This window comes from Natrix helvetica (assembly GCF_964273705.1).
Source record: "Natrix helvetica genome assembly, chromosome: 7".
Taxonomy (NCBI): Eukaryota; Metazoa; Chordata; class Lepidosauria; order Squamata; family Natricidae; genus Natrix; species Natrix helvetica.
Window position 1 is genome coordinate 55,188,931 of NC_138558.1, and position 14,893 is coordinate 55,203,823.

General features: G+C 37.7%; 1 protein-coding gene across 2 annotated transcripts in view; it reads left to right on the top strand.

Annotated features, from left to right (window-relative positions):
* LOC309395095 (uncharacterized protein) overlaps positions 1-14,893 on the top strand; it is a 95,008-nt gene that overhangs the window by 55,879 nt on the left and 24,236 nt on the right. For both annotated transcript variants that reach the window (XR_014175853.1, XM_081958895.1), the window contains exon 14: positions 12,320-12,359. Coding sequence is in view for 1 of the 2 variants with exons in the window: in XM_081958895.1 (XP_081815021.1) it covers positions 12,320-12,359 (40 nt within the window). In the remaining variant the exon portion in view is untranslated. The remainder of the gene's footprint in view (positions 1-12,319; positions 12,360-14,893) is intronic.

The window sequence follows — 14,893 nt, forward strand, 5'->3', positions numbered from 1 at the left end:
GTTGGTCTGATGTTGATGTTGGAGTTAATCTATTCTTCATCTCGGTGCTGATTGCTAATTGGGAGGTGGTTGGTCTTTTTGTTGCCTTTTTGGCTTGTTGATTGTCTCTTTTGCATAGTATGTAGATATTGTTTACATTTATGTGACTACTGATCAGTGGTGAAATTCAAAAACTTTCCCTACTAGTTCTGAGAGGCGTGGCTTGGTGGGTGTGGCTTGGTGAGTGTAGCTTGGTGGTCATGTGACCTGGTCGGCATAGCTTGGTAGTCATATGACCAGATGGGCATAGCTTGGTGGTCATATGACCGGGCGGGCATGGCTTCACAACTGACTCACACACAATGTAAAAGCAGCTGGACTTCACACAAAATAACCCCTGCAACAAGCAGGAACCTCACAGAGTCACAGAGAGCTCAAAAACCAACTATCACCCTTTACACAAAAATAACAGAAAAGCTGCACAACTGACTCACACACAACGTAAAAGCAGCTGGACTTCACACAAAATGGCCCCTGCAACAAGCAGGAACCTCATAGACAATCAGACACAGCTGATTGTCGCACAGCTGATCATTGGACTTTTTTTTTACTTTTTAAAGCATCTTTTTACTACCAGTTCGGGTAAATAGGTAGCAAAAAAATGCTTTAAAAAGTTTTTTAAAAAGTTCCGAAGATCGTGCAGCACAGCAGAGTCACACAGTTGATTGTCACACAGCAGAATGCCAGGCTTCCAGAAATTCCTTAGCATTTGGGGATTTGGTCTAGGTTGGTCAACGTTTCCCAGTTGAACTATTTCCCAAGTTGTTGGCTTGAGCTCTGAGCTTGGCGATTTGCTTGCAAAAGTTTCATCCCCATTTGAGAAGACATCTTCAGTGCGCTTTGGATTGTGCTTGTCTGGGGCAGCATTGGCCTTTAAAGGTACCTTTAAATACCTTTCTGAGTCCTGGTCTGATTTCAGGTTGTGGGATTGGCTGGATGTAGTTGCTGAGTCATAGTCCTTGTTTTTAAGTACTTACACTAAATTTAAGAGCTACTAATATTCAAAGACATTTCAATGAACTATGGTAGGGGTGTCAGACTGGTGACCCACGGGTTGTATGTATCATGAGCAGGCCATGCCCACCCCAGCTCCACGAAGGGGGAAAATGTTGCAATATGTCACATGACAGCAACGTGATGCCGTGAGTTTGACATTCATAAACTATGGTTACGTTTGTCCATATGTTGCTATCTTCCATTGCTAGTTGGTTTATGGGTGCATTCTGCCAGTTTTCTGCCTGTTTGTCCTACATAATGTCTGTTGCTTTGTGTTGTAGATAACTCCTGTTTTTTCTTCACCCAAGTCCTGTTTTTACCGCAATGCAGCCAATACCCGATTAAAATATTATTGTTGCCTTGAAACACTGCATAGAAAACACTGTAAAGGCACACGTTTAAGATGTTGATTACAATTACTGAGAATGAAAATGTACAAATTGTCTTTGAATTTTGGAAGTGATTCAACATAAGAAATGTAATTGATATTGTAAAGGATTGGAATGAGGTTACAAAATACTTTGCATGGTGTTTAATGACACTATCTACCTGGTTTTATATCTAACTTTAAAGGCTTTGATCCTATAAAAGAATTAGAGGAGCAGGCCTTAGATAAACTGCTTCAATCCCATATAGAAGAAGTTTCAATAGATCTCTAACAACTTGTTGCTGAACAGCAAGTAGAAGGCAGGAAGAAGTCCAACAAGCCATTATAAGCTTTCCGCTTCTGAGTTATCTTCAGATTTGAGTGCCTTTTTTAAAATGCAATGGCTAGAAGGTAGTGCTTACAATGTAGAAAGGAGCAGGTAGCAGTACATGGAATTCTTGTTATACATAAGTAGCGTCTATGTAAGGCAGTTGTGGGTTGCAGGCGGTATGCCCAGGTACAGGCGTACCAGAACCTGCCTGGAGCATCAGGTACCATTCCATTCCGATGCTCCTGAGGGCCCACCGGCCCACCTGAGTTCCTTACCTGTCCTTTAAGCCTTTGGCGCTTCCGCGCACGCGCATGGCGCATATGGCACCTGGGCGATGCTCCGCCGAGCAGCTGGAACGTTGGGGAGGCGTCGCAGGCAGGTACAACACATGTATGTGCCACGCGCATCCATGTGGGCAACCCCGGGCCCATTCCAACCGTACCAGTTGGAATGGGATCCGGAACCCTCCAGTGATGTAAGGGAAAGAAAAGAGCAAAACAACACTAAATGAGTTTTTAAATCACCAAGAAACAGATCTTCATCAGTCTCCATATACTGCAGCCTCTCATGCCTTATCCATCAAGCTGTCGTGACTTATTTTCAAGATATTACTCTAAATTTGAATTATGAATTTAACATGTTGTAACTCTATACAGTATGCATTTCATTAATTGCAATTGGTTATATTTTAATTACAAATGTTTTTCATTCTTGACTGATCTATCCCAATCTTATTTTTCCTGTAAGCCCTATTATTCATGTTACATAATCTTATATAGCGCAAGTGTTTCTACAAGCCCAAAATTATGTTATATAATAGCCAACTACAGTAGCTGTGTTCACTCATTGTATAGATTGTATTTTGTTAAATAAACTGCAACAACTGAGGTCACATATACCGTATTTTTCGGTGTATAAGACGCACCGGTGTATAAGACGCCCCAAGGTTTTGAAGAGGCAAATTTTAAAATAAAATTTTTTGCACTCTGCAGACTTCCCAAAAATGGACTGTTTTTCATGAAAATGGACCTGTTTTTTGTCAAAAAAGGGCATGCATATCCTTTAGGAGGCTTATAGAGTGCTTCTGGGGGCGGGTGGAGGCAAAATTGGGCTCATTTCTGCCCTCCCCAGCCCCCAAGAGCACTCTGCAAGGCTCCTAAAGGCTATGCACAGCCATTTTGGTGAAGGGGGCAGGGTTTCGGGAAGCACAAAATGCTGTATTCAGTATATAAGATGCACTCAGATTTTCAGACTCTTTTTTGAGGGAAAATGTGTGTCTTATACTCCGAAAAATACAGTAACTATAAACAATGCTTGATAACCTATTATGGACATGTCATGTTAAACTAAAACCAACCACTTTATGGTTTCCCTCGCTTCAAACTGGTTCAAATAGAAATCAAACCATAGTCTGAATATAACTGAGAATAGAATTTCTGCCCTCTAGATTCTAATTTTCTTGTAACTTTTCAGGGGAATATATTCATAAAGAATTATCATTAGTGAATTAAATTATTGACAGTGACTTGGACTCTTGGTCAGTGCTCCAAAGTAGACTTGACTCGGAAATGAAAATTGTGCGAGCTAATATTACTTTCTTTTAAAGTTACAGTAACTGAATCTTGCAAATCTGAATGAACTTCCCCCCTCTCCCATCTTATCTTTATGAGAACTAAGGAAGGTCTTGTCTAATACACTTACTCAAGTTACAGATCTTTTTTGGACTCAAATTTCTTTTATTTGAGGGTTGTAGCTCTTCCTCCTTCTCCACAAGTTTATTCCTTTTTTACATTTGCTCTTTGAGCAGGTTTTGCATCCTTACGATTATTTCATTTTAGTTGAAGGATTGCTCTCAGGACAATGGCCTTAATAGAAAAAGTAAAAGAAATAGTTCTTAAAACTTTTATATATGACATTACACCATGTTGTTAGAATTTTAAAAAGTCTTTTAAAATAGTTTAAGTTCTATTTCATGTAAACATTGTTGAATACATAGAGACAACACAGTATAAATCTGCAAATTTTAATTTAAATAAGTTTGGAATTCAAATTTTTATCAAGAAACATAAAATTGTAATAAACAACTGCTTCTGTGCCTCAAGGAATTCCACAACGGTTATTTATTTGAGATCTTTTCTAGTTTTTTTTATATTTGTATTCCAATAGAAGTAACTAAAAGCCTGTTTCCTCCATTATTAATACTTTCCTTGTTATTTCTTTTTTCATATTCAAAATAATAAAATCTGATGAATAAAATTCCATTACCATAAACAAAAACATTTAAATAATTATGCTGTCCAGTAGTTATTTCTAAAGCCAAACTAATGTGCTAACCCTTATTTCACATCTATTTGACCGGAGGTTGACACTCTGATGACAGCTGGTTAAGACAGTTTGAGATTTTAAAGTCTTCAGTACATGTAAATATTATGAACGATGACAAGTGTGTTGGATGTGTCTCCAACCAATTTAATAGTCAGATCAGTCTTCATTCATGTTTGAGTACATAATCCTAAAAGATTTGTTATCTCTCAGTTGGACGGAAATGGCTAAAGCAATTATAACTGACCTCTGCAAGTTAAGTGTTTTGTATATAATGCACAATATTGTATTGAATGCAGAACATTTGGTTTTAATTGGTTTTGTCATCTAAAAAATTCAGATTGTAATAACTTCGATGGCTGGAGCATTGTCAAGAAACAAAAGATATTTTCCAACATATGTTTTTATCTTCTGGGCCTCTTATCACATTTATCTTGGCCTTAGTTCTAATTACCATTTTCTGTTTTTTGTAATCAAGTACGTCTTACTAGCCACATTCCTTTTCTGCTTATTAGCCACTCTCTCATCTCTTTCTGTGTCTTCACTTTTTCTAGTACATTGGAATACGCAGTAATATATTTGCTGAAAGTAATAGCAAATAATAGTTCCTAGTACTCTCTTGCTCATTCAAATTGCTTACCTTCTTATTTCTAGCAATCAATTGTTGCTTTCTACCCCATTGTTATTTCGATTTTTTAAAAGAAAAGCTCCATACACAGTCATTTGGCTGTTATTTATGCTTTTGTGTTTTGTAGAACTGGGAAATATTAACTTCACCATCCAGCTTTTATTTTATCTCACTTTAAAAAAAAAAAAATGGAGAACAAAGCTGGCATAATGAATAAGTATAATTTAGAATGCTATTCCCCCACTTCTAAAGGTCCTATGATACTGATAGATAGCATAAACATAAACCAGCTTTGTTTCTGTGATTTTCATCAGTTATTGTGTAGGCGACTTTTGAGGATTTTGGGGAGGAGTTATATTGTCATTTTTCTGGTTCTATATTTTTTCCATATATAATGTAATAAGTATGAGTTCAGATTTTTTTCATTTTAAATGAGTTCATTTTGCACTTGCAGATTGAAAGAGCTTCATAGTTGAAGCCATTTCTTAGCTTCTCTGTAATAACTAAAACTGTACTTTGAAGCAATTCAGTGTATTGCAGCTATCCTTGCAGTTCCAAGATGTGTTAAGACTATCCTGATCTCTGTGGGTGCTAGACAGTGGTGGGTTTCTGCCGGATCGCGCGATCCGGTTGGTCAATGAACCCGGAAGTAATTTCCTGCCCTGCCCCCTTGGCGTTTTTTGCATCGGGGCTGACTCCCTGCCACCACCGCTGCGCTACCTCATGTTCTTTGTCTTCTGGCCGCGGCCCCACTCCGTGGAAAACATAGGCGCAATTACAGCCCGGAGCAGGAGCAAAGCCCCTTTTCCAACTGGCCTTTCCTCGCTTGGAGGGCTTCGGAGGGAAGCTTCTGCAGAAGCCCGGGCGAGTGACAACAAGTTCCCGCCATTGCGAAGTCTCGGAGGCTGTAATTTTCTGAGCTGTGCGCGCACGCCTGTTTTCCACGGCGTGGAGCAGCAGCGAGGTTCTGCGTGGCTGGCAATGACTCCGGAGGCCATCCGGGAAGACGAGGAACGCGAGGGGGGACCGTTGATGGCCTCCGGAATCATCACTGGCCGCGCAGAGCCTCGCTGCTGCTCCACGTCTTGGAAAACAGGCGCGCGTGCACAGCTCAGAAAATTGCAGCCTCCGAGACTTCGTAACGGCAGGAACTTGTTGTCACTTACCCGGGCTTCTGCAGAAGCTTCCCTCCGAAGCCTTCCTAGGGAGGAAGGGCCAGTTGGGAATGGGGCTTTGCTCCTGCCCCGGGCTGTAATTGCGCCTATGTTTTCCACTGTGTGGAGCAGCAGTGAGGCTCTGCGCGGCCAGCGATGATTCCAGAGGCCATCAGTGGAGGGCAGGGTCCCCCCTCGCGTTCCTCGTCTTCCCAGATGGCCCCCGGAGTCATTGCCGGCCATGCAGAACCTCGCCGCTGCTCCACGCCATGGAAAACATAGGCGCAATTACAGCCCGGAGGGGGAGGGAGGAGAGAGAGACAGAGATACAGAGAGAGAGACAGACAGATAAACACAGAGAGAAAATGACAGAGGGAGACAGAGAGGGAGGGAGGGCGAGAGAGACAAAGAGCCAGAGAGAGAGAGAGAGAGAAAAAAAGAAAAAAAGAAAGAAAGTGGGAGAGAGAGATGAAAGAAAGAAAGAAAAAGAAAGAGAACTTATGACCAAAATTGAGCCCAAAATTTTGGTTGCTAAGCAAGAGCATCGTTAAGTGAATTTCACCACATTTTCCAAGTTAGCCATGCCCACCTGGTCACATGACTGCCAAGCCACTCCCCCCCGGTCACATGGTCGACAAGCCACTCCCACCCGGTCACATAGTCGGCAAGCCACTCCCACCAGGTCACATGGCCGGTAAGCCACTCCCACAAAGGAGGCCACACCCACAGAGTAGGTTCCAAAAAAAATTGAAACCCACCACTAGTGCTAGAGCTCGGTACTATCTTTTAAAGCTTTGGTTAAAGGGATCCCCCCCCCCCTTCAATGAGTCTGTCCCTGTGCTTATAGAATATTTTACATGAACCTGTTTAAAAATGTTGTTGATCAACTCCATTCCCTAGAACTGGAAAGCTGTGAAATGCCAGAAGTATCTTCAGGCACTTTATCTGGAACACATAGCTCTTTATATAAATATAAGTCTGGTTGCCAACTTCATAGTTCTTGGGGTCCTCTCAAATGAACATATGCCAGTAATTTTGAAATGTTGCTGAGTGTTACCTTTGGCCAGCCTAGATGCCCTTGGCCAGCCTGGATGCCTTCTTTTATATATACATATATACAGTGTGAATCATTTTGAAATTTCAATATTTCTATATAAATATGAGTTGAATCTGTTTTCTTTACAAGTTCTAACATTAGATAAAGAGAACTCAATTAAACCAAAATCAAAAATATTATACTTGTTCACTTATCCAATGAGAATAAATGATACAAAATAACATACAGGTAATCCTCAATTTACAACAATTCATTTAATGACATTTCAAAGTTACAACAGCACTGAAAAAAGTGACTTATCACCATTTTTCACACTTATGACTGTTGCAATATCCCTTTGATCATGTGATTTAAATCCAGATGTTTGACAACTGGTTCATATTTATAATGGTTGCAGTGTCTTGGGGTCATGTAAATCCTCTTTTGTGATCTTCTGACAAGCAAACTTAATGGAGAAGCCAGATTCACTGAACAACCATACTACTAATTTAACAAATGCAGTGATTCACTTAAAATGTGGCAAGAAAAGTCATAAAATGGGGCAAAACTCACTTAACAAATTTTCCACTTAGCAACATAAATTCTTGGCTCAATTGTGGTCATAGGTTAAGGACCACCTGTATTTGTGTTTGGCAAAAGAATGTGAACTAGGATTACCAGTTCATTTGGAAGAGAAATTAGAATAAAATGTTTAGAGTTAAATTATAATCAGGTGTGAGTATAGAAGGCATGTCCTTATTTAAAGAACAAAATTAATCAGATTAATTAATGAGAATAGAGCTGGAAGGGATCTTGGAGGTCTTCTAGTCAGCCACTTGCTCAAGCATAAGACCTATACCATTTAGACAAGTGACTGTCCAGTCTCTTCTTAAAAACCTTCATGAATAAAGCACCCACAGCATCTGGCAAGCTTTTCCACTGGTTAATTGTCCTCACTGTTAGGAAGTTTCTCCTTAATTACAGATTGCACCTCTCCTTGATTAGTTACCATCCATTGTTTCTTGTCCTGCCCTGTGATGCTTTGGAAAATAAGTTGACCCCCTCCTCTTTGTGGCAGCTCTCAAATACTGGAATACTGGTATCATGTCCCTCCTAGTCCTTCTTTTCTCTATGCTAGCCAAACCCAAATCCTGCAACTGGTCTTATATGTTTTAGTCTCCGGGACTTTAATCATCTTAGTTGCTCTTTGCACTTTTTCCAAAGTCTCAACATTTTTTTTGTAATGCAGTGACCAAAACTGGATACATTATTCCAGGTGTGGCCTATGCCTCTCTTTATGCAACCCAGGATTGTATCAACTTTTTTGGCTGCTGCCACACTCTGCTGACTCATGTTTAAGTGATTGTCCAGTAGGTCTCCAAAGTCCTTCTCAAAGTTACTGATTCTGAGCCAGGTTTCACCTAATCTGTACATGTACCTTTGGCTTTTCTTGCCCAGGTGTAAAACCTTGCTTTTCTCCACATTACATGAGCCAGCAGTGTGCTGCAACTGCCAAAAAATCCACAACACTTGCAATGTTAATACCACTTTATAATGCCTTAATAAAGCCACACTTGGAATACTGCATCCAGCTTTGGTCACCACGATGTAAAAAAGATGTTGAGACTAGAAAGATTGCCGAGAAGAGCAACAAAAATGATTAGGGGACTCAAGAATAAAACATATAAACATCTAAAACATATAAAGAACGGTTCTGGAACTGGATATGCCTAGTCTTATAAAAAGAAGGACTAGGGGGTAACAAGATAGCAGTGTTCCAGGGACGGGGCTGAAGTCGCGACGATACGATGTGCGATCTCAATGCTCTGAGATCGCAATCGATACTTTTGCCACGGGGGGGGGGGGGTCCAAACGGATCTAAACTGTCCCATAGAGACAGTGAACAGGAAGAATATGTCTTGCTGAACTCGGGGATATCGCAAAATCCCCAAAAGAAGCAAGATAAATTTCTTCAAGCCGATGACAAAAATCCAGCCAAGGCGGATGAAGTCAGTGCAGCCCCAAAACGGAAGGAATGGAAAGTGAAAGTGTTTCCAGCTGGTGAAGAATCTTCATTGTTTTAAAAGAGAGACTGCCTATAAAATCTTAAAAATTGATTTAAATTGAAGAATAGAAGATTAAAGCAGCGAAATTAATCTTGCAACGGTTCTGGACAGTGGTTATCCCATTTTCTTATATGCTATCTTCATGGATGAAACCTTTATAAGCTTTTTAAAATGGACGGATTAAGTCTTCTGTTTCTACCGTTTTTCTGTGACTCTCGGTGATTTATAAACCAAAGCTTTCCTCTTTCATCGCTGTGAGTATTATTATTATTATTTAAATTCATTTAAAGACTGGACCTCTTTTTCTAATTTGAAATACAAAACAGATATAAAAAAAGAAATATTTTAAAAGTGCTACGTGCCGGGAGGTTTTATTGATTGGAGCCTTGTGTATTCAAGCGGAAGTTTTCCCTTTCTTCACGGTTTGTTTTGACGGCTCGTTACAGAGCGATGGGGTAAGCAAAATGTCCCTTTGAAGCGTGTTTTCAACCAGAGAAGAGGGGAAAAACGGCTTTTGTGAATCCATGTTTTAACTTAAAAAAACCTTCCAAGCGAGAGCTCTTTGTTTAAGATGGCGGAGTGTCAGGAAAATGGAGAGTGTAAGTCTGGAAACAATATTTTCAGAATTACTAAAATTAACAAATATATATGAGAAAATTGAACAAAAACTGGAACTTTTGGAACAGTTAACAGAAAGACGTGATCGAAAATTTGATGATGTTCACCAAATACAAAATGAGGAGATTAAAACTCAAAGAATTGAAGTAGAAAATGAATATAAAGCGATTAAACTTGGTGACATTAACGGCAATTGGTTTGTTTTTGAAAATGCAAAGAATGGAATACTGAAAGAGAAAATAAATGGAGAGGAAACCTATTTCAAAGAGCAAGACAAAGAAGAAGAAGAGGAAGAAGAGGAAGAAGAAGAAGAAGAAGAAGAAGAAGAAGAAGAAGAAGAAGAAGAAGAAGAAGAAGAAGAAGAAGAAGAAGAAGAAGAATTTATGGACTATGAAACTTTATTCATGAAAATATGGATAACACTGCTGACAATTAAAGATGAGTGGAATAAAGAAGCAGAAAGAGGGCATCAGGATTATATGAGAGATCTTACAAGCAAGGCGTTGCTAGGACCAGTCCATACAAAGCTCATTAAGAAGAAGCTTAGAAGATTGATACCACAAATGGCAGAGGACATAAGATTGTTTTGTTATTGGAAAGATACAGATTGATAGATGGAAGAGTATAATTTAAAACTACTAGCTAAACCTAGTGAAACTCTTGTGATAATAGGTATAGTTAAATAAAAAATTGATAATGATAATACTGTATACAATGTGTAGTGTTATGATAAGTAATAATTGGATATGAATACTGAATGATACCCGAGATTATATATAAAGGTTAATAATAATAACAATAAAAAAGAGAACTAAATTAGACACAGTTAAGTTTTGATTATTAGGGGGAAAATGTTGTGACATAGAATATAGCCAAATAAAGAAAGGATAATAATAATAATATATACATATGTATGGGTATAATATAAGGAAATTGGATGTAAATTGTAAACAGTGATCTGGAAAGGAGGATTAGAAAACTCTGTTATTAAATATTATGGATGTTTAGCTAGAATAGGATATAAGGATTTAATGTTAATGGAGGATTTTATAAATAAGTAAATGAAATGCCAGTATGTGGTTATGTATTAAATTTTGCTATATTTCATGATGAAGGACATTTAAACAATTATAGTCAAATAAAAGTGGAGGTATGATGATGGTAATATGTATAAACATTTGAGTTAAGATACTAGAGTTAATATGAATTATACTTGATGACGGTAGAAGAGATGCACAAAAACCGTTTGTAACCAACTGATACACTTTCTACAGGATGTAAAGAAGGAGGATTTTTATGTTTGTTTTGAAAATTAAAAATAAATAAAAAGGTTTTTGGCAAAAAAAAAGATAGTCGTGTTCCGATATCTCAGGGGTTGCCACAAAAAGAGGGTGTCAAACTATTTTCCAAGGCACCTGAGAGTAAAACAAGAAGCAATGGGTGGAAACTAATCAAGGAGAGAAGCAACTTAGAACTGAGGAGAAATTTCCTGACAGTTAGAACAATTAGTCAGTGGAACAACTTGTCTCCCGAAGTTGTAAATGCTCCAACACTGGAAGTTTTTAAGAAGAGATTAGTTAACCATTTGTCTGAATTGGTGTAGGGTTTCCTGCCTAAAAAAAGATGGTTGGACTAGAAGACCTCTAAGGTCCCTTTCAACTCTGTTATTCTATTCTATTTTCTTACTAGTACAGTTACAGTCTTATAATTTCTCATTAAGGTTTCATGGTTTCACATACAATACAATACAATACAATACAATACAATACAATACAATACAATACAATAGCAGAGTTGGAAGGGATCTTCGTCCTCTTTGTCTCTCTGACTCCCCCCTTATATCCAACAGCTCCAATCACCAGCCTCAGGAAAGTTCAAATGAAATGGAGTTAAAGGGCCCCTACCTTAGTCCTCTTTGTCTCTCTGACTCCCCCCTTGTATCCAGCAGCTCCAATCACCAGCCTCAGGAAAGTTCAAATGAAATGGAGACAAAGGGCCCCTACCTTAGTCCTCTTTTCTCTCTGACTCCCCCCTTGTATCCAGCAGCTCCAATCACCAGCCTCAGGAAAGCTCTTCCTTACATACTTCCGCTCCAGTAGAGGTAGCCCTTGACTTATGATCACAATTAGGACCTGTATTTTTATTGCTAAACAAAGCTGTTTTTAATTGAATCATGCCCAATTTTACAAAAACATTTTGCCCTGGTTAAACAAATTAGTGTGGTTTTAAAATGAATCACGTGGTTATTAAATGAATCCTGCTTCCCCCATTGACTTGGCTTATTGGAAGCCATCGGATAAGCTCACAAATGGCAATTGTGTGATCTCAGGAGGCTGCAACTTTTGTAAATACATGCCAATTGCCAAGCATCCAAATTTTGATTACATCACTGTGGGAATGCTGCAATAGTTGTAAATGACTTTTTTCAGTTGTAACTGTTGTAATTTCCAACAGTTGCTAAAGAAATGGTTGTAGGTCAAAGACTACCTGCAGATAACTTTTTTTTTAAAGTAAGTTTTCCTGCTCTTATTTTAATTGAATAAATAACTCTAAACATAATCCTATCATTTGTTCTAGATGTTCTTAAATTGCTAATATTTCATTAAATGGCATTACTGTTTTAGAATTTAATTTTAGCTCTTTATGAAAGTATAAAATGGCTCTGGAATATATTTACACCTGAACACTGAAAATTACAGTCATTCTTTATGAACTATCTTTTTATGTTCCTGTGCTTATTTTCTTATTTCATTCATTTTTAGCACCTGGAGTCACTGCAATTATTGGAGGACGTCCAAAAATGTAAGTGTTTTTAGAGGAGGATTATATTAATTACTGCTCTTTTCTAATGTTTTGCATCCTAAATTCTAGATTTTTGGCTAGGGAAGTTGAAGATGAATTCAGGACACCCATGATTTATAATTCTTCTTGAGGAAGGGTACTGCAGTAGCTGAGTTTTCAATATACAAAGCTTCATGAAAAGTAATGATTCTAATGTTATGTTACCAAACTAAGGCAGTTCTGATATGATAGAAATTCTGACATGTTTCAGCAACTGTTCTTTCACTTTACTTAGTGGGAAGTTGCTGTGAGAAAAGATTGTTTTGCTATTGTTCATGAGATGGAAGCCTGCAATTTGTCCTTGTCAGTGTGCTTTAAGCAATGCACTGAAGAAATTATTCATATGGACTAACAAATATAGGTTGTTTATAGTATTTGGTGTGTCAATGTAAATAACTGTGCATTAAAGCTGGTGAACCAAAAAGAACTGTTTTGTGTGAGCAAGAGCAAATTAGACAATTTGTGTAGCAACATAAGAGTTTCAATTATGAAATCTCTGAAAGATTTTTCCCTGGAGTGTAACTCTTCTGTCTTTAAAGTGAAGGGACTGAGAATGATAAAGATTGAAAGCTGTGATTTTAGTTTACTATTGTTGTAAAATGTAGCTTGATTTTCTTTGCTGTGGATGGCTGTGGATTAAAATCCTCTGACTCCCTGATGATTGAGTAAGTTATTAGAGATATAATAGAAAGGTCTCAAAATAAAATACCCCAATTTGTTGACCAGTTGTGCTCTGATGATAAAAAATTATCTCAAATTACTTCTGAGATGCAAGCAGGTGGAGAATGTTACCAAGCTTCACAACTTCACAAGTAGCTGAAAATGCAGTTTGCTGCAGTTTTAGAAGAATCTGATATTTACTTTCACTATTATGGTTCAAATATAATAATAATAATAATAATAATAATTTTATTTGATTAGCCGCAACCCTCTCCCGAAGGACTCGGGGCGGCGTACAATCAAACAGATAAAAAATACACATAAGACAAACATATATACAAAAAACAGAGACATATACATATGTGCATGGAGGAGGATGGACTTAAGTGAAAGACAGTTAAAAATACAGTTTAAAATCCCCTAATAAAATTACCAAATTAAAAAACCCATCAGGAGCGTTACTAAGTTATGGTCGAGCCAGGCCAGCTATTTGGAAAAGGTGGGTCTTGAGCTTGACACGGAAGGAGCGGAGGTCAGTAGTAGTCCTAATATCCGGGGGGAGGTCATTCCACCTGTCAACACAACTGAAAGAATAAGAGCATTGAGAAAAAAGGCAAACTTGGGACTTTTTCTTTAAAGACATTAACAAGGTTGAGGATCTTGTGATAAAAAGCTTCTGATAAAACTTCCAGAGAAGAAAAAGATTTTGCTTCATGAAGATAAGCTGGAAGGAGTGACTTAAACTTAATGAGCCAACTGGATTTTTCTGTGCTTGATATGTGTAACTGAAAGAAAGGTTTAACCCAAAATAATGTATTTTTTTTACAAATTTGTTTGCATATAATGCTTAAGTAATTTTTAAAGTAGGCAAAAGATATTGTAAATGTGTTTGAGAATACCCGTATTAAGATAAAGTTAAAGAAAATGATATACCAGTTTAAAAAACTGTGTGTTAAAAGGGATGTTTATAAAAGAAAACAAATATTATTCAATAAGGGCATCTTGGAGGGTGGGATTAAATGTAATATTGAAGTTTAAAGTTTATATGTTAAGAAGTCAAAGAAAAAGACATATTAGAAAGTTTTTATTTGAAAAGAGAAAGGAAAAAAACCTGAGGAATATCTTCATAAAACAAAACACATAACTTAGAAATGAAGTACAAGTCTATGGACAATCATCACAACAGTTTCATCTACATAAAAAAATTAAAAATCTAGGCTTCAGCAAGAAAACATAGTTACTGTTGAGCTACAAATGACATTATTCTTTGAACCTTCTACCATAACAACTAAGAATGCTACACTGTATCTCCAAAAAATTGCTAAGCAGTGCTTGGAAACGCAAGATGGACATTCTGCTGCATTCTGCTAGGTCTCACATCTCACAAGTCATCCAATAAGGAATTGTGGAGTTTGATCTCACTATTTGACTCAAATGAAGAAGTGGAAAGTACTGTAAGGACCTGGTTGAAGTGAAAAACTGTGGAGTACTCTGAGGACAACTTTAGTAAGTTTTGTTTAATGGCAGACCTACGTGGCAAATGGGAATGATTATGTGGAAAAATAAAAGGGAACAAAAAACTATTTAAATTAAAGTTATGGAGAGGGACCATTACTTTTAGTTCAACCTTCTTCAAAACAACAGAAATTCTCATTCATCCAGGTCATTCAGTTCCCTGAATTGAAGACGTTTCTTGGATGTGAAGCAAAAGGTGTTCAAAGAAAAAACCAAGAAAGTTCAGTTAACTTTTGAAAGAGCACCTTTGGGACAAGGTTAAAGTTCATAATTTGAGGATTATCTGTAATATATAATTACAATCAATTAAGGTACTGGCA